Consider the following 20,833-nt stretch of genomic DNA (forward strand, 5'->3'; position numbering starts at 1 on the left):
CTATTGCTTGAACAGCAGGATTACCTGAGGCTCTTCATTTCCATGAAACGTTTGAGTTAAAGTTAACTTTTCCCACAACAAAAAAGCAACTCCATCTGTAATTAATCTTGCTTCACCCGCATGCACCTCGACTGTGTGATTGAGATAATTACAGCCATGATGTAATATCCTGTACTCAGGCTGGGGTTTTTTACATTTCTTCATGTACGATGAGGAATATATAATAAACATCGTCATGTTACTGTAATATCATTTTGGTAAAATAATAGGAGTATTTGTTATATGAAACCTAATAGGTTGATGAGGTGTGATGTTACAGTGCAGAACAAGTCTTGAGTTGTTTGGTTAGGGAAAGAAAACAGACGTCTTGTTCGACATGTAGGACTGGGAATAGCGCTATAGCATGAGGCTAACTGTATGTCTATTTCAGCGTTCCGTATCTCTGTGTATCTGCAGCTCTCTAATTGGAACTGTTCGCTGCTTACTGTCTTGGGAACAGAAACCTACAAATTCCATTAGCAAATTAGTATCCGTCATTTTGGGGTTTTTTTAACAGTTAATGACTTGCACACACCGAGCCATAAATCAGGATTATAAAACTGTCTCTAATTTGAATAATTCCATGTTCCGAATACACTCTACCTCTCTAACATGTTCAAAGTTTGCAAATTGGCGCAGAGAAACACAGGTGCCGGGATTGCTTTAGGAAACCTGCCGCTTCGGCTCGTCGGTACAGAGCGGTACAGAAAGCCTCGGGCTCGCATGGGACTCGCGTGGGACTCGGCAGACCAATAAAACACCACAGTGTAACATAAATCATAAAGAAAGTGTTTGGGATATTTATGGAGGGGGGAGGGCTCGGAACAGCTGGACTCGGAGGTGCATAAAGAGCAATGTTATGGGAAGTACTGGAAGTGCTGGGATAGACGACGCCCTACGTGAGTCTCGAGCAACCCGCGACCTGTTAGGTTCAGATCTTCCACTATTGCTCTTGGCACCTGAAACACAATCACAAATTTAACAAGCGTTTGAGAGCATTTCTCAGTAATCGAGCTCAGGCACAAACTCGATACAGATTTTTCCAGACACACGCTTTCAATTGAAAGTTTCCTCCCCGTTCGGAGAAAATATCCTCCGCTTTCAGGAGTCTGGTGCCGGTGAGAGGCCCGAGTCTCTATATAGGCCAGCCATGTCCTCGGGAGAGCAAAATCCACTGGCAGGCGAATTAGAGACATTTACATATGAAAAGTTTGATATATTGAAGTATCGTGAGACGGCGGTGGGCAGTTGGTTATCTGCGTATATTCAGCACACATGATTTACTTCCCACTTCATAGCAGGGAAATGAAGACGGACAGCTTGAGAGGCCGATTCGCCGCGTCCTGCCTTTTTATGGAGGTTGCACACAGAGGACAATTCACAAGCAGCAGCAGGACATCTGAACAGTCTGCAAAGCTAAAGCATAAACCAGCACATTAATAACACCGCTGCACGCCGTTGCAGTACTATATTTGTTCAGTATAAATATATTCGTCCTAGATCACGTCCCAGGCTATTTCTGGGCGCCGTGCGTTAGCTTGGCTACGAACGTACACTTTAGCATTCCAGCCAGTGATGCATTTACTTCCGGTTTGTGACTCAGAATGGTTCCACGATGCAAATTGAATATTTAATATTGAATAGTCGGGTGTTATTTGGTTCAGTTTTCCCTGTGGTTGAGTTGCGGTTAATAATAATTGGAAATTAATTACACGATAACACCAACACCTAAAATCCTGTGTTCCCACATTCTGTTTACCAGAAAAACTGTTGTTTTTTTTCTCCTCCTCTGCCTCACAGCAATCGTAATACCGATGTAATAACACACACACACACACACACAGAGACATTTGAGATACAGCACACAAACACATCACTTTGATTCATGGGTTTATGACCGAAGTGTAATTGTGTTAGCCATTATTGACGAGAAATATTTCATTAAATCTGTTGCCGTGGAGATGACACATTTTCCCCTTTCCGCTGCCGCGTTTCTCAGCATGCAGCACGCTAGTATCAATAATAATGCATGCCAATAACCTTAGCATCAATGCGCATCTGCTTTAATAGGCTGCAGTAATGAGGACATATAATAAGCAGCTTCTGCCAAGAATATTCTCAGAATCTATCTCTCTGTGTCTCTCTTTCTCTCTCTCTCCGTCTCAAGCCCACAATCTCTCTCTCTTTTCAAATTAATATTCTGACCTGCGATTGCTTAAAAAGAGAGGTAGCTTTTTTCCGTCCAGCCCGAATCAGGTGACACTGAGAAGGCGCGGGACATGGAGAGTGACGAGGGCGGGACAGTCCGGAATGCTGGAATCACTGCAGCTCTGTTTCACTGGCTGGAAATCCACCACGTCACGCAAGAGCGGCTTTAAGAAACACACACGTTAAGTGGCTGACGCACAAACTGGGAGTTGTCTTTCTCGTAGCTCAGTCACTGCGCCAGGGTTTTTACGAAAAAATAATCAAAGGATCATTATTTGTATTTGCGGGAAGAAAGCTAGCAAGCTGGAGCAGACACATTTTGAGAGAGTTAACAAGCTGACAGGTGATTTGGAGATACGGCTCTGTAAACTTCCATAACAAGCTCGGGCAGGTAGCGCAGCCAGCTGTACACAGCCATTATCAGATGTTTATCTAGGTCATGTCTTCCATGAGCCAAACATTATAATTAGAATGTAATATGCACTGCCATTTGGTTTTTAGATAAATATATATTTTTTGCGGGGGGGGTTACCAATGTAATCGGTGAGGGTTTTTTTTTTTTTTTTGGTGCTTTCGTTGCCCTTGGCTGTTTTTCTTTTTTTCCGACAATTTTATAACTTGACATTCTGTCCCATTGGGAAATAAGCAAGTCGTATATTTTCCACTTCCTTAACAACCTACAAAAACAAAAGCTCCCTTTCAACTGAACATTTTCACAGTGCTTTTCGTGACTCGAGTCACAGACCCTCAGGCCTACCTTCTAAAATTTTATAAGATTAAATAACTAATGATTATTAGCATTCAGACGTGTTTTAACACATACATCCTGCATTTTATGTTTAATTGGCCCTCTTTGGCAGGGGCGCCGAGTAGAGAGGTGTTATGTAAATATATTCCCACAGAGGGCCATTTGACATTTTGTGGAGCACTTGTGCTGTAAATGAGGAGAACATTGCCATATTTAAAGAAACAGAGTCCCTTTCCAGGGATACGATAAGACGCATGAGGCTTAGACAGATCCATGGGGTCGATTTTGCGACCAATCAGTGCCTTCTGCTCTCCTTGTGACAAGGGCCTCTTGTCAAGGCTATTTAGGGAAATTGCATAATGCAATTTCCAGTGCCCTCTAATGATAGTGCAGTCCTTCCCAATTAAATACCAGAGAGATAAGAATGGCTTTCTTTAGGAAAGGTTTGATTTTATGAGTGAAAAACGACTGCTTCTTCTTGTTCTTCTTTTTTTTGCTTTCTCTCCCCCCAACATCCTCTCTGGCCCGAGGCAAAATCTAATAAGGAAAATGTATGCAGACTGCCAAACGATTAACACGGCACTCCGAGAGCACATTATAAACCGAAAGCAGAGTGAGGCCTGGTTTCTACCTGACACACCAGCGCAGACTTCATGTATTTACCTCCTTTATGTACATCCCGGAGATGAAAAGCAACATCCTCTACATGACACGTCAGGATCAAATCTCTCAAACGCACAGCCATGTTAAACTCACCGATTTGTTTAACACGTCTTTCTGGCTGCTGTCGTCATGATTGTTGTCATTATACAGCACTTGAATAAGTAAGCTGACATTCCACTGACCCTCACCGTTCACGTTGCTATTACACCAAAGCAGATGTGCTGCATTCGTCTATAAGGAAGTGACACTCATTGCATTACCGCAAGACACGTGCCACATCCAGCCTGCGTGTAGTGACGAGTACAATCCACACTTAAAAGAGGGCAAGAGAAAAAGTGAAAGCGCTAAATGAATTATTTTTCTGTTGATGCATTGAAATCTCTGCTCGGTGCAAAGGTTCACTTTCCACAAAGTGAAAGCCGCTATACTTAGACGCAGCGCTAAGCGAACAGCCAATTCCACTCACCACTCGGAGGAAGAGAATATGTGCACCGCATTTCTGCATCTGCCTTAAGTGGCTCTAAGACATGCAATAAAAGTCCTATAAAAAGATAAACAGAGTAAATCAAAGAGCGTCATGTTGCTTTTTCCGTCCAGAGCTTTTCGAGTTCGTTTAAAGTTACACGGGTTCCTCTAGGCAGGAGCTCAAAAGCACAAAAGCCTGTTGTCCGTCGAATTCTCTCTACAAACAATATAAAAAAAACCATAAAGTAGTTTTGTTTTGTTTTTTTCTCTTGAAAAAGCTCCAGTGTTTTTCCAGTGAACTCATAACCCTGTAAAGAAACGTCCTCCATGCACCTGGCTGTTCTTCAGGATTCCAAATCGTTCCCAGGAAAATGCGTCTTCTGACCATGGTGACAGATGTAAACTCACTTTGTGTCCAGTGGATTGTGTTTTAGCTCCTTGGCAGATCCTGCAGACATGTCTGAAGCACTCCGGTCTATTTAATCTGCAAACATCTGAGTTTTTAGTGCCATAGTATAAGAGCCCAAACTCCAAGCTCAGGTTTTCCCAGGGGTGTGATAGTTTCTTCTCTTTTCTTTATGTTTAAGTTTTTTGACACATCTGAGGGATCTCATGACGGAAGAAGGAGCTATACATTATCTTGCCGAGAGCTCTGATTTTGCAGGACTGAATGATGTGGCACCCTGCCAGCAGTCTAGTTTTTTTTATTTTTTCCGTTTTATTGCCGATCCGAACAGACGGCTGTCGTGTTAAAACAGCAGTTTGACTTGTAAAATGTTCTATCTCGCATGTCTGTGCTTCAACACAAGCGGACCTTCACCCTTCACCATCTTGTTAGATAAGCTTCAGGAAAACGGGTTCAGGCCTAGTAAGATATATGGAGACTGTAGGAGAAGAAGGCAAGAATCAGCAATGACCTTTTTGCACTGGTGAAAGCTGAGTTAGCAGTTTGCAGTTAATTCACACCCCGGTTGTAAGAAGCAACACAAAAATATCACTGGCGTCTTAAACAAGTGTAAGTGCAGAGCGTTTCTTTGGCCCGTTGACCTACTCAGCAACAGATGTACATTTCTCACCATCCTTCGTTTGTCTGTGTGCCCACAGGTGATGACGCCGAGGATAAGAGGGTCCTGGTGCTAAGCTATCCACAGTACTGTCGCTACCGCTCCATCATCGCACGGCTCCGCGAGAGGCCCGCCTCGCTCCTGACGGACCAGGTGGTACTAGCTCTGGGGGGTATTGCTACGCTCACAAGCAACACTCAGATTCTCTACTGCAGGGACACATTTGAGCACCCCACACTGCTGGAGAATGACAGCATCTGCGACGAATTTGGTAAGCAGCCTTCACGCTAAGACGGTTGATTTAAAACTTCTCTCTGATTGGGAAGATCGATTGGTCTGTGAATCTGCTTTAAAAATAAAAATAAATGTTGGCTAGTGGAGGATGGCAGAGTTGGCAAACTCTCAAGTGGTCTCCAAGGAAGCGTGAACTGGGCTGAATGAGCGAGGGATCAAATTGTTGGATTGATGTCTGATTGATGGGCAGATTGTGAATAAATGGATGGAGGGAGAGCAGATAAGTGAAAGGGTAAGGATCAAATAGATGGATGGTCAGTCAAACAGCAGTAAGGCAGAGAAGATAGATGGATGGATGGATGGATGGATGGATGGTGGATTGATAGTGGGTTGCTTGGATCTGGATGATAACTGGAGGCATGGGTTAATAGGTTGATGGATATTACATTGATAGATAGATTGAAGGGGAGATAAATAAAGAAATGAATAGATATTTTGGAAAACATTTTTTGGGAAAAGGATGAATAAATTAGTTAGATGGTTGGCTATAGATGACTAGCCAACCATGCATCCTGTATGTTTTCAGATGGATGGATGGATGGATGGATCAACGGAGGAATGGATGTGAAGATAATTGAGAGTTTAGATTGTTGGTGTATGAAGAGATGAAGTATATTAAATGGATGACTAAGTATGAATGGATGAAAGGTTGTATGGATGGATGACTGAATGGAGGCTTGTATATGTGGATGCAGGGATAAATGAAGTGTAAATAGATGGGAAAACAAATGCATGGAACAGGTAGATAACAGGTATGATGGAAAAATAGAGGGCTAGATAGGAAGATGGATGGATGAATGAATTAATGGAGGGATGGATGGATGAATAGATTGATGGACAGATGAATGATAGGGTGCATGAATAGATTAATTATGGATAGAATAGACTGATGGCTAGTGTAAGGGAAGGATGGATGAATAAAGGGATAGATATGTAGATGGATGGATGAGTGAATGAATGAATGAATGAATGAATGAATGAATGAATGAATGAATGGAGGGACGGATAGTTAAACAGATGAGTAGACGGGTGGGTGGATACTTAGGAGAATGACAGTAAGCACCTACCTAAGCTTCTGATGAATAAACATCCACACATCAAACCAGCGTTTCTCTGTGAAGGTTCCGCCATTTGATCTTAATCACATGACGGCTGTTAAAGAGTCTCAGGAGAGGGCTTGGCGAGGCAGTGGGCACCGGCGCTGGCACATCAGCGGGCAGAACCGACTCGTAGCCAGTTTGATCACACAGGTTGTAATTAAAGCAGAGATGCACAGTTGGTTTTTCGCTTGGCTAGAATTCAAGCCTTCCAGACTTCCAGCCTCAGTTAGAACAAGAGAACCATAGATGAATGAGAGACGGCCATTCCCAGTGATGGACCAGTGATCTTTTACCCCCCGAGGTCAGAGCTGGTCTGTAAGATCTGTCAGTCACTGCCGCAGCTATGAAGAAGAAGTGACGTCTGTCTTCCTCTCGGTTTGATGGCTGGAGTGTTGTGTTGTTGCTGGCTGTCAGCGCTGCTTTTAAAACTGATACAGCCACTAGCACGCTAAAGGAGCTCTCCAGCTCTCGTTTGTGGCTTGAAGTGGTTCTCCAAACACTTTTATGTGACAAGCCAGACTTGCTAATATTGTGTTTTGCTTGTAAGAGACGTATTACTGACTAACAGCTGGTTCCACGACTCGTTAGAAACGTGTAGTAGGAAGAAAAAATGCTCTAACCTGAACCAGTTGTGTCAGGCCTCAACACTTAACACTCCGCCGTGATATTAGTGTTACCACAGTGCTCTTGAATTCTCTAAAGGTGTTCATTAGTTTTCTATAACAGCAGATGCGACGAGGGCGTCGGCTATAATTCAGATCACACCTTTAAACGAATGTGCTATTGTTTCTATTGTAACAGCAATCACAGGGACTGGCATCACAGACGCTCCATATTATCTAAGGCTAATAATAAACAGATTATTAAACATCTTGCTGTTTACAAACATCTCATTGACACGCTGAAGTTTGTTGGAAGGAGACGTTTATTTAACATGTATGGAAGGAGTCTCCAGTGCTGTACGTTTTCCCCGAAAGGAAAGTTTTCAGGACAGGGGACTGTAGTTTGTGTCTTATTACCTTGTTAAAAGAAGGAAAAAAAGAAAGCCTGATGAATGAAAATGGCTGTTTATAGCTGCTATAATGTAAGTGATAAAAGGAGCTTGCTAGGCTTGCGAATGCTCAAGAACATTAAAAATTAAAAAATCACAGTAATTGGGACATCGCTGCAGTGTAGGAGGAACAAAACGCTTCAGGACGTCCTGTTACTGGAAACTAATCCACTCTCCTAGAAAAATTCAAAACCCTGGAAATGTTTTATTCCAAAAGTTATGAACATTAATTCTGGAGTCTGAAGAACAGATGATCTTTTTGTGTGTGAATGTTTGTGCCCTTTAATAGCTGGTTCTATTCATTGACCTAGACATTGTAATAAAATATTAATACTGAGAATCAACAAAATCGTGACAAATATCACTTACTAGCTCTCACATCGGCCGCCATCACCCAGCAGAAATGATTAAACCTGTCCTGAATTCTAGACGACTAAACCGTCAGTCATAACATTTTTCCTGCAGTACTGCATGCTCTGCCCTCGCAGAAGGTTACTGTACCTGATTGTTCCTTGGATTTCTGTCCAAACAGAATCTGCTTTCTATTCTGCGACTCTGTGAAAAGAGCAACTCATGGGTGACGAGGCAAACAGTTTTCTTTACTGGCTCTGGGGCCGTTTGTGTAATAACTTCGAGCAGCAGCAGCTCTGCATAAAGGGCTCACAATGTACTTAATGGTTTATCTATTCTACATAAAGGACACATGAGCTAGCTATGAATTACTGGAAAATATCAGCTACACAGTCAGGGTTTTGTAATAAACAGCATGTTTTTGGTAAGCGTGCCTTCCGAGATCGTTGTCGAACCTGACGGCGGAGATAACGGCAGCACGCTCTGATCAAAACGCCCTTTCTTCCTGGACGAGCTTTAAACCGAACTCGGGTGCATTGTAACAAGCCATCGTTTTAGTTCATTTAAGGGTGTGTTATTTATTAAGCTCTGAACTCATGCGTGTGAAGTCATCACTCATGTAAAGGAATAGATTTGATTTGTTCTGAAGCACATCAGAGAGAGAGAGAGAGAGAGAGAGAGAGAGAGAGAGATGAGAAAAATCATAGGGGACAAGGAAGAAATGAAAACATGGAGCGTTTTTCTTGCCCAGAATGAAGGTTACATGGTGGAAAATCTCCGGCGTTTAGCCTGACCATTAGCTTTACAGGGAAAGTAACGTGGCTTCCAGAGCCTTGGCATTTGAGAGTGCTGTCCGACGGTTTTGAGAAGGCTCCAGCACATTAGAGAGCAGCGGCCAGCGTGGGGGGGTCTGTTTCAGGAAAATGTGGCAGGAATGGTGTAGCTCACTCACTGACTTGCTCACACATATTTTTAGTAAGTTGATCTGAAGCCTCCTGCCAATTGCAGTTTCATCTGCTCCGTCTTTTAATGGAAATGTCCACAGGGTTTGCCTTGCCTGCCTGCTCTTCTGGCCACACGTCAATCTCTCTCTCTCTCTCTCTCTCTCTCTCTCTTTCTTGAGGTCTCCCTGAAGGAAACAAAGGCTACTTAATTGACTTAAAGGTCTCACTCATACGTGATTGGGCACCGAATCAGAGCCAGGTGAAAAATCTCTCCTCACTCATATTAGGAATGTAATTAGAACCCGTGGAACCCCATTTTGTTGTGATTACAATGCATTATATTGTGCGGGGAAGTGTCAGCGGGGCGAAGGCGCCCCGTAGGCAAACAGAGGCCAATTTGGTTGACGCTCCTCAGCAGGGTCTGACCCTGACCCCGGTGGGTCACATGACTCCCGATGACAGCTCAAACAATTACGGCTGCCACATTCCTCTCCGGCTGTGGCGTACTGCGAAGTCGGCTCTAATAGCCATGCCTCCTGGTGATAGAAACACCACCGCCCTGTTTAGGAATAACAAATCCAAAAAAAAATAAATAAATAAAAACTACAGGAGCGTTCCTCTTGCATGAAGGACACGTCTCTGAAAAGCGTAGTGCAGGGAAAAGAGAGAGGATTGAAGTGTCTCTTTAGATAGGTAATGTTAATGGGGGAGACTATTGAAGAGTGTTTTTTTTTTTTTTTTTACATGGAAGCACTGTAATGGCCGTGCTGTTATTCCCCCTCTCCTGATTCATTTCCTGTCTCTGAGGACATTTATTTTTAGGAAGTCAGTATTATTATGTGGGCATATGCTTAATGATTGCAGTGTGAAGCACAGGCATAAAAGCTGCATTATGGAGTGAAGAGGGATTTATTTAATTCTTTTCCACTGTGGCACGTCAGAGACAGAAGACGTTAATGTTCTCCAGTTATTAGGACATGTGTTTTGTGGTAGATGATCAGATGTCTGTTATCTTTAAACACGCTGTATCTTTATCTATTTGTAGCCAGACCTCAGTTAACGTGAACGCTTTTTTTTTTTAATTTGTGGTGTGACGGGAATGTAGTGTATCTGATTAGAGTGTGATTGGTGAATAGCAATGAGGATGGAAATGAATGATAGCCTGTTGTTTGGGAAAGAGAGGAGGCAACTCACACAGTAGCCTGTTGTTGTTCATTATGGAGGACCCTCTTGTGTCACAGTCATTGTTCAGAAGTGTTAATAATTTGGGCTTAAGTAAATCAAATTGCAGGCCAGTGGCGTGCTCCGTGGGTTCGCAGTTTGCGGAGCGAGCACTCCGATTTCATCCTCTGCCTCATTTAGAGAATGTGTTTACCGCATACACGGCAATAAAAAATGGGTCATTTATTTTCCTCTCATGAAAAAAAGCCTTAGCAATGAAGTGTGTGTGTATGTGGGCATGTTTTTCTATCCTGATGGGAACCAAATGTCATCACAAAGATACGAATAGCAAACAGTTTCGACTTGATGTTGGAATTCGTTTTGTCCCCATGAGGAAAACCAATCAGCTCCTTTTTTTTAGGGGAAAGAGGTAAAGGGTTTGGTTACTGAAGTTAAAGTTATGGTTAGATTTCGATGTAGACAGCTGCATTAATAACAGTGTCAGTGGAAGGTCCTCCTAAGGATTGTAAGACGTGTGTGTGTGTGTGTGTGTGTTGGTTAATTTTGCATCCATGTGGCCAAGTGTGTCTCTTGGAGAAGATTTTAATAGGCATTCGGAGAGCGGCGTTTGATTGATACCATATTTTGGAGAAGAGCGAGGACATCTGTGTGCTGTGTGTGAGCTTGTTGAAGAGAATATTAATACTTTGATATTTTGCATGGCTTTTTAAAGTAGCAGGCAGGGAGAAGTACGGCGACTCGTCTCTGGCCTTAAAGGAAGTGGGCACTGGCTTCTCCTCTCCACCATGTGGCTCACGGAACATTTGAATAATTAGATGCAGGGAAAAAGATTTATTATCCCGGGCGCATATGGAAGAAACTTTTCTTTTTTTTTTCCATCAGAATATTGAGAAACATCATACAGCCCTCCCTCCCTCCGCTTCATCCCCTGCGCTGTTTCATCAAAGAAGGGAGGGAGGAAAAATACGAAATGAAGTAAGAATTACCTATTACCCAGTTCCTTTTGCAATCGGATCCGGTTCTCGAGCTTTGCCGCTTACATAAACAAAGCTTTCTCTCAAATTTGATTCAGCATTAAGTCTTTCCAGAGAATTTGACACCTCCTCCCTCTCTCTCTCTCTCTCTCTCTCTCCCTCCCTCTCTCCCACCCCACTCCCCCACCCCACTCCCCCGCCCCACTCCCCCGCCCCACTCCCCCGCCCTGGTTCTATTTATCTTGGATATGAAATTCTTTGTCGTTCCCCGAGTCTTCATTGGAAATTAAATTCTGGTGTTTGCTTGGAACAAAAAAGTATTGCATTTAAGTAGTGCAGCAGGGAAATTTCCCAAATTCCATCAGAGATCTCTCTCTCTCTCTCTCTCTCTGTCTCTCTCTCTCTCTCTCTCTCTCTCTCTCTCTCTCTCTCTCTCTCTCTCTGGTTCTTTTCCGTATTTTCTCTCTCCCCGTCTCTCCTCTAGCTGTACTTGGCTTTGCTAGATTTAATGCAGGTAATTAATGCCATCCAGATGTTGCAGTCAGATCCGTTTTGGTGCTGCATGCTGAAAGCAGGGACAGGCTCAGGCAGGCTCCATCCACACTAATCACTTAATACACTCGAGAAGGATTGTATGAGCAGTTAAGTAAACAGTATGTAAAATGATTACTGTTTTTCCGTACGCAAAGCATACAATTAGCCCCGACGCACGCTTTTAACGCTCCTCGTTTGCATTAAGCCAGGAATAAAGCACCCTGTACATTCTGCTTTTTTATTATATTATTTTTTGTCCTTTTTATCACTCCCTTCATCTCTACCCCTCTGTCCGTCTGCATGGACGAGATTTTGTTCCTCGGCGCTGTTTTCTACATTAGGTTTGATGATTCAGGTCTGTTTTTTTTCCACCCATTTCACAATCTGGATTGAATTACTAAAGGTCATGCATTTTTTAATAGCCCATATGCCTCATCCATGTGTCATATTAAGAATTCAAGACCAAAGCGAAGGGCTGCCTATTTTTCAATCCAAAGTTATACTTGTTTTTATTTCCACCACACTCCCGGCCTCGTCAGGGTCAGGGCCAACCCTCCCTTCCCCCTTTCCTTAAAAAATCTGAAATTGTTTCCCCCCCAGAGTGGAATTTGCATAATAGTCCAGTGAAGTTACAGTCTTTCTCAGAATCTAGTAATGCATAACACACAGGTCATCTAGATACACACCGCTGCACACTTACACAGTGTGTGTGTCTCTCTCTCTGTGTGTGTGTGTGTGTGTGTGTGTGTGTGTCTGCGTGTGCACCAAAGCCTGTATTTTGTGGTTTTCTTCTGTTGTGACTCTGGGGTCAGTATTATTAGTTTAAATGAGTTTTACAGCTTGCTATTTGCTCTTCGGATGGAGTTTTACATCACACTGGCCAATATGACCATGACCACCATATAATCACCATATAATAGCATTAATATCAGCATTATGAAGAATGTAATATCAATCTTGACGTTATGATGATGTAATAGAAAGATCTGTGATATAACAGTATTAGTGATATGATGATGTAATATCAGTATAATATCGATAACATTGATGTTAAATCATTAAATAATTATCAGCTCTCAGACATTATAACATCAGTATTGACATTATAATGATATAATAGCAAAATCAGCAATATGACAATATCAGTATTAGTGTTATGATGATGTAATTTTGGTAACATTGATATTACAACATCATTGTATAAATGTCAGCGCTGTGAAAATATAATCTAAATATCTCCAGGTATCTTTTAATAAGATTTTGACTGAAGGCAGGAGATGAGACGTTAGTGTTGTATTACGATGAACCTTTAAATACATACAGTGTCTCTCCTGATCAGTGTTAGCTGGTTTATTTCAGGAGATATTAAAATCCATGTATCGACTCAGTTTGTTAGCAAACCTAGAGATCTGACTCAGATTCACGTGGAATCTTTTAGGCACGTTGGTGAAGCTTTAACACGTTCCATAGGGACGTGAACATTTAGATGTTCTTCAGTGTGTTCAGGTAGAATGATGTTGAAGTGATTAATTTATCAGTTGCTGTATTTCTGCAGTCAGTGCTGAGTTTCTGTATAGTTTTTGTCAGTTTACAGCTACGTTATGTTGTGGAATGTCTGAAACAAGTTAGTTGCTATAATCCAGCCGACAGTCGCCACACTGATGAGCGGAGCGATGCTGATTGCCTCTGCTCCATGTCATGCTCTCAGCTGGCTGCGTCATTTTTGTGACATTTTTCAGGCGAGGCTTTGACATGAGTTTGGACGCTTGGACTCCTACGTTAGCGCAGGTTTCCTTTGTTTGCTCTCCAGTTGGACCTGTGATGCATTTAGGACTCGTGTATGAACTGCAGCCAGAAATCCGTCCTGTGTACGACTTCTGACAGAGAAATAGCGCGAGTCCTCTTTAGAGCGTTGCGCTTGTAATGCATCACATCAAATTGAAACCAAATTGCTGTTCTTTTCTCTTAATGCAGCTCGGGGCCTGCAAGGACTTGTGCGTCCTGACAGCTGCAAGTGCTACGAAGCATTTTATTAAAGCGTCCAGATTCCCTGAACACACACATACACACACACACATACACAGACACACACACACACACACACACACAAGCACGTATTCGCTCACTTAAACAGCCGCCTTAATTTGTCATTAAACCCCAAGCTATGAGTGACATCACCGCAATCCTCCCATCGTCTGTCAGGCGAGCAGCGGAGCTGAGAAGGCCTCCCGTGGCCGGAAGCGTCCAAACAGAAAGGAGCGTCACGTCAGGCAGAATAACTCTGACAAGCATCCAGCGTGAGCCATCAGCTCCCATTTTTCTTCAGGATACCTTAATAATGAAGCTACTGGTTGTTTTAATCTTCCAGCAGGGCCTCGTAGATGAATTCAGGGCCGCCCTGTTGGAATGGATTATCTCTCAGGTTTGACATTTGAGGTTGCGCTGATATTTTTAGTGTCCTCCTTTGTGATTTGGACTAATTATGCCGCTGGCTCCCTTTTCTGTTACAAAAGCTCATTTCTGGCGATAACTCCTCAGGAAGAGCACGAGGAGTCGACATTTCTCGCTCCAGATCCACATCGTCTCAAATTTGTCACCTTTTTTTCCTTTTCTCCTCCACACTTGAAAGTGAAGGAACGTCAGTGTCATTAAGTAACTGCACAGTCCTCGGCATGACGTGAAATGAAATATTGAGCTTGATTTTTAAGTAAGCATATCCCCAACAGACTTTTTACACGGCGAATGAATTATTCATGCCAAAAAAAAAAAAAAAGGGAACCTTTCAGGACACAGAGTCCGCTTTATAACACGCCGCTACCGTGGATTTGGACTTTATAGACAGAACCTGGTGGGAGATTAATCGCTGGAATTCCTTTTTATTCCACTACCTGCCCTGTTTTTTTTCCCTAGCCGTCGTTTTGGGTACGTTGGTGTGTTGATTCATAACCAGGCCCACATCCCCGCCGTGTCTGGCCATAAACATTTAATGAGTCAGTAGCGCTGGACGTAAACGAAATGCACAGCGAAGCTTCTGATAATAGCTTCAAAGCAAACAAAGCCTCAAGGTCTCGCTGTGTGTAGTAAGACCATGGGGAAACATGACTTCCTTGTTACTGGACTTCTCCAGCATCCACAGGGTTTTTTTTTTTTTGTTGTTGTTGTTGTATATTTTTACAGTCCTTCACAATTCATTTCCACTTAAGGTGCTTTGGCATGATACAAGACAAAAGAATGCGATTTGAAAAATGTTTGAAGCGGAAAAAATAGCCACCTCTTCGCTCCCATTCTGCTAAAGGCTTTTACTGAAGGAATGCAGGGGGCAGGTCTGATAACTGGCCCCCAGTAAAAGCCCTTTGCTGCAGGATCACAGTGGAGAGGACGCTGATAGATCGTGTCATGTTTAAAGATGTTATTATGTCCGGCCCCACGGGCCACGTGAAGTCACTTGAAATTGTAATTTGATATTTGTTGGATAGAGCAGACTGTACGAGCCTGTATCTTTACTTTCAACCCCTAAAGCAGATCCCAATCTCTCTCTCTCTCTCTCTCTCTCTCTCTCCATCTTTGCCATTCAGTTTTTTTTTCCTCATTATTTTTGTTCCCAAGTAATTACAGGTCGGTGGCCTTAAATGCAGCATATAACTGGATTCAGGTGGTGGCGGCTGTAAATATTGCGCTCGCAAATAGTCATTTCCGAATGTTTACTCCAACATGTTTACCGAGGGACATTATCCATTTATGGGCTCTCTGTGAAATTGCAACAAAAGACAGAAGACAGATATTCGCAGGCGGCGCATTTTAATTCGCAGCCAGCCTCGCCAGGAGAACAACGACGCATTGTCCGCTTGATTTCAAGCGAGCAGGAAATTACAGTTGCTGGGCCTAAAGTATTTCCAGCCTCAGTGTAAGATGCACTGATTTCCTGTATGTTTGTATTTATATTTCAGACTTGTGCATTATATAAGATGCTGAAACGCTCCATGCTGTCCTTTTTTTTAAAGTTTTTTTTAGTTTTTCCTCCCTCTGGCCCTCTTAAAGAGGAACAGAAGCATGTGCCTGTCACTCATCTGTGTATTTATAGTGCTGGAGTCTGATTAATCGTTTTTCCAGTTCCATGTTGCTGGTGTGTGTTTCAGAAACGTTACGATGAGCCTGTACCAGGAACTACTCGACAGCAGCGCCATTAGCAACTGTCAGCCAGTTGGGATTCTGTGTACTTGTCTTTGTTTGTCAGGAAATGTGGCATTACTACAGACACCCCAGACAATCTGGAATGCTAATTTATTTCCATGCTTAAGTTTGTACTGCGCAGAGCAGACCGATGGAGAGCCCGGGAGATGACGCGATCGGTCAGGGCGGGCTTTGAGCCGGATTATTGGTCGGTTCACAAGCTGCAGGTCAAAGCCCCTCGTGTGATCTGTCCACTGCGGAGCAGGTTAACGAGCAGCGGGGACGCTCGGCACCTCCTCTCTTTTCCTACACCGAGTACACACTTGCTCAACCGTGCATGACTAAGAACAGCGAGGCATTAGTGTTCCCAGCACTTTACCTCAGAGAACTAGGTCAAAGAGACACGCCGTGTTCGGGGAGGATGCTTCTGATATGACCTTCCACTCAAAACCTTACAGAGTTTTCAGATTTGATCTGTATTTACTTTTCAGCACCTGCACCACAGGCTACAGTCCACTGCATTTTCCACACCGTCCAAAATTTCTGTCTTTAGAGGAAAAGATAACTATAGAGGTCACTTCGCTGTCCTGGTGGCAGCACCTGCTAGAGAGAAAAGTACTTGTTGTGCCTGTATACGGTGTATACGGGTCAGAGACGCTTCATTTCACACAGAACCGTTCATGTGCCAAAGTTTTAATGCATTACACTCTCACAGCACTCTCACAATAACATGAAATGTTTCAGGAAATATTTGAAGTCAATAAAACAGAATAATCGATACTTAAAACAAGAAGTCTTTACATAAAATTAAATAATTTCTCCCCGATATGCTGAATCATCAGCACTGGACTACATTACCCATCAGCCCCTGCACCTCACACTCACTGAGCACTCGCACCTGATTTACATTTTTACTAAAACCAGCAACGCTGTTTCCCTTCCGGTGTTTCACTTTAGTCTTTACTTGTGTCCCAGATCACCATTTTGTAATATAAACAGTGTGAGTTTTGTGTTGACGAGATGAAGTCCACTACACGCTCCCTGATGTGTCACTCTTTCAGTGTGGAATGTTGGACACTTGATAAACTCACAGCTTTGCTTTGTGAAAGAGAGGTGGACACGGTGCTGATGCTGGACGAGAAAAAAGTGTGAGTGTACAGTGTGTAGAACATCATTTGGGATGCAGCTTATGTCCAGCTGTTAATGTCATCATGTCTTGTTGCTCCACGTCCCACAGCCTCATTCACAGCCTCTGTGTTTCTGTTGGTTTTTCTGCACCTGAATTTACTACTCTAGAAAATATCCGGATTTAAACAGGTTTGAAGTCTTTAAAAGCATTCAGGTCAGTGTGTAATTCCATATGTGTTATTTCAGTGTCTAGAATATTATGCTAAATTATTATATAATGTAAATATGACTATAACGGTGTCATATTAGTTAGTGCTGTAAATGCATATGAAGACGTTGATAGATACGGACAGCAGGCACATGACCACTTTCCTGCAGTGGACACTAAGAGCTGGAGGAGGTTTCAGCATGATTCCAGGTTGTCTTGCCTGGAGAACTCGTCTGTCCCGAGGTCCTTGTTAGTGTGATATCTTAAGAGCGAGTGGTTTAATGTTGGTAGGATTCATACGGGATTAACACCGTAAGCATCAGATGAACCGATTCGATTTTGGAATTGATTTGAAAAGGGGCCGAGGTCACAGTAAGGTCAAAAATCTGAAATAATTTGTCTACAATTAGCTTCCTTTCTGATGAAAGTAGATTCTAAGAGTATTTCAGGAAAAGGAATTCTAACAGAGAAGATCTGTGTGTACGGCGTTGACGTCAACTTTGGCCTGTTTGTTTGTTTTTAAAAAGCTTACCGTATTTTAAAGCTATAGGTTTTGTTGGACTGGACAATGGTGCATTTTAAATCGGACTTTATCGCTGTCACTGAGGGATTGTTCACTCATTTGTTTTTAGTAACCAGGTCAGGGCCATGGTGTTTAAATAAGACCGCCAGTTTGTTTAGATTTTATTAAATACAACCAAATAAATCAGGTGATAAACAAAAAGAATAAAAAACCCTCTCTAGTTGACTCCAGCTGTAAACTGGAGCGATGGAGCTGAGGAACTGTCAGAGACACCGGGAAAAGTCATGGCCTTTCTACATCTGTGTGTTTCCCTCAGGGTTTACAGGAACAAAATAAAGATGTTAACTTACACCCTAACTTCGGTTCCTTTCACAGTGTGTGCTTTAGTCATCTTTATGTAATATAGTATCACATATATAGATTTCACTTCTTTCCTCTGTTAATGTGTGCTGACGTCACCGGTCACTCGTCCACTCCTGCTTACCACACCACCCGTGACCTGATTTGTATAAGATACAGTCCAGATAACAGAGTCAGCGTTTAGCCGTTTCTTTGGAGCAGATGGTGTGAGAGCACTTTCTAGTTTCTTCTCTTTTAGTTCTGCTGTTGTTGTGTAATGTGACTCCTCACACAGACAGATACACAATCTGACCTTCCAGCATTTACCTGGACATGACGTGTGCTTCAGGAATATTCCTCTGGCAGCAGCTTGCTTTCTGTTCAGCTCTTCCCGGCGTCCTACAGGTGGATAAATGCGTGTCACAGCAGAGCGCTCTCTTTGATTCGCCCTGTTTATCCGTTTATAGGCCTTTTATTATGTGTTACACTTGCACACAGCTTTTCCCCTTTGTGTAAACTAAAGAGCACGCCAAAAAGCAATTGCGCCTTTGGAGCGGTGACAAAAAGCGTATTTACATTTTGAAATGAGAAGTGGGGAGGTATGGAGAGAAAAAGGTGGAACAGTGTGATATTTGAATTCATTTCCATGATAAAGAATACGTATTTTTATTTATTTGTTTCTTTGTTTATTTATTTATTTATTAAGCTTACAACATGGTAATAAAAATATGAGATAATCACTGAAGTCAGCTTTATATTTAACTGATTAACCCCTAAATCATTCATCAGTTTTCCATATTTTACTTCATCTCAGTTCATCATCACTAACGGGACTTCTGCGGACAGTTACAGATGCATCCCATCCCCAAAGCAGCGTCTAATCCGAATCATTAGATCTTCATCATGTTTTCTATCTGTAATATGTGCATAAACATCTCTAGCAGAAAAGCATGGCTGTGCGTTCTCCTTGAAAGCTCGCATTACCATTATGCAAATGTTCTCTCCGATCCCGAGCTCATGCAGGCAACGAGATACTTTGCAAGTCAATACGAGTTCATATGTCACATTGATTAGACTCTGTCTTCCACGCACGTTCTGTCTTTCTCTCATTTGATACTCCAGATAAAGAAGAGTGTTTTTTAAATATATTTTTTACATTTATTTTTATTTTTTTATTTTTTTATTGGAGACGTTAGTTGTCTGGAGTTACGAATCACACGATCTGTATTCGGCTTTCATCATCATCGAGAGGCAGCTCTGCAGAACGACATACGTCTCCCAAAAGTAATTACGTTTCCATACGTGTTCTATAGAAAAAATAAACCAACGCCGCTCCGTTACGGCGGTCGCCATCTTCCGTTCCGCCGGAAAATGACGTGACCACTCGCCACCACGATGCCAGCGCTGCACCAGGTGCAGATACGGTTGCCAAAGACCTGGCCTTGCTCCGCTCTCAGGATTTAAGTTTCATACGAGCTTCGCTCTACATACCACGTTGACATCCCAGTCACCCGAGAGACACGTTCGGTCCGTCTCGTGTTTCACTGTAATTAACCGCCATTATGCTGAGCACTTATGGCTGCTCAGGAGAAAAAAATAGGGGTCTTCCATTCTGAATAGCAGAGCGTCAACCCAACAATTTTGCTCTCACGTGTTTATATTTCTTTTGTATGTGTTTGATATTAATCAGCAAGATAAGTATTAGAAGCTTCGCATGCACTCGGGAGAGTCGAGTCGGGCATTGCCATTCATGCCGAAGAATAGAGCAGCGTTTTGTTGAAGAGCAGCACAATCACAGCGCTAATAGACGCCGCTTCAGTTAAACAATTATGCCGCATTGTGTCTCCCCAGCCGTCGCTAGCACAGGAGCAGGAGCCAGAATCATACATCATTCTGTGGATGTGAGCGTGGAGGGACTCTCCTGCCATTTCAACAAGGTCATTTCAAAAGCATGTACAGAATAATTACAACACAAGGAGCTCTCGCGGAGAAAGAAAGCTCTAAATGAGACGGTGTTGATGGAAGCGATTAGCGGTTGAATTGAGTCCCGTTCTTGATTTTTTTTTTTTTCCCCGCAGCTTGCTTTTTTTTCCTTCCTAGCCTGGCACTCATCCACTCTGTGAAAAGAATGAGGTAGAGCGGTATCGAGAAATTATAGTAACAGCGATGGCAGCGAATCAACCAACTGCTGGTTTCCTGAAGATCGAGGTGGAAGTAAACAACGCTACGCTCGGTGGCTACGTGGTTACATTCTGGAAGATTTGGATTGTTTGTATGTTTTTGCCCTCCTCCTCCTCCTCATCCTCATCCTCATCACTAACTCCCCTGGGATCATTTCATTTGGTGACAGTGTCGTCCTGCTGCTTTGACGATTAAATCCTCGTAGAACGGCTTTTTTTTTCTTTTTCTTTTCTTTTCTCCGTCTTGTGACAAACTATTATTTTACAGCTCTCCACACTTTAGTCATTTTAAAGGTCACTTCCAAGACCTTGTGACATATTCTCTCTCTCTCTCCGTCGCTCCGCCAAGGCTTTTTCTGCAAGAATACACTTTACAAGTTGGTTTATCACTGCCAAGTAACTACATTATTCTCTGTGAGCTGAATACCAATGATTTCTGTCTCGCTGTCACTGGCTTTTATCCATCGAGTCTTTTTTCCTCTGCTGATCTCCAGCAGTTCTGCGTGCCGTATATAAACCGCTCCATCACAGCCAGGCTGTATATATATATATATATATATTTTGCGCTCGTATTGTTACACATAATCGTGTAATTATAAGAGATGAGTCGGTATCCCCAGAGCCATTTAAGGAGAGGCTTTGGATGACAGAACTGCTGAGCTTTTTTC

At 42.7% G+C, this 20,833-nt stretch overlaps 1 protein-coding gene across 1 annotated transcript in view; it reads left to right on the forward strand.

Moving 5' to 3' along the window:
* The window catches only part of arid5b (AT-rich interaction domain 5B), an 82,720-nt gene that overhangs the window by 23,851 nt on the left and 38,036 nt on the right, over window positions 1–20,833 (forward strand). The window contains exon 4 of the mRNA XM_058406001.1: window positions 5,228–5,458. Within this exon, the coding sequence (XP_058261984.1) occupies window positions 5,228–5,458 (231 nt within the window). The remainder of the gene's footprint in view (window positions 1–5,227; window positions 5,459–20,833) is intronic.

Source organism: Hemibagrus wyckioides, linkage group LG13, assembly GCF_019097595.1.
Source record: "Hemibagrus wyckioides isolate EC202008001 linkage group LG13, SWU_Hwy_1.0, whole genome shotgun sequence".
In the NCBI taxonomy this organism is placed as follows: Eukaryota; Metazoa; Chordata; class Actinopteri; order Siluriformes; family Bagridae; genus Hemibagrus; species Hemibagrus wyckioides.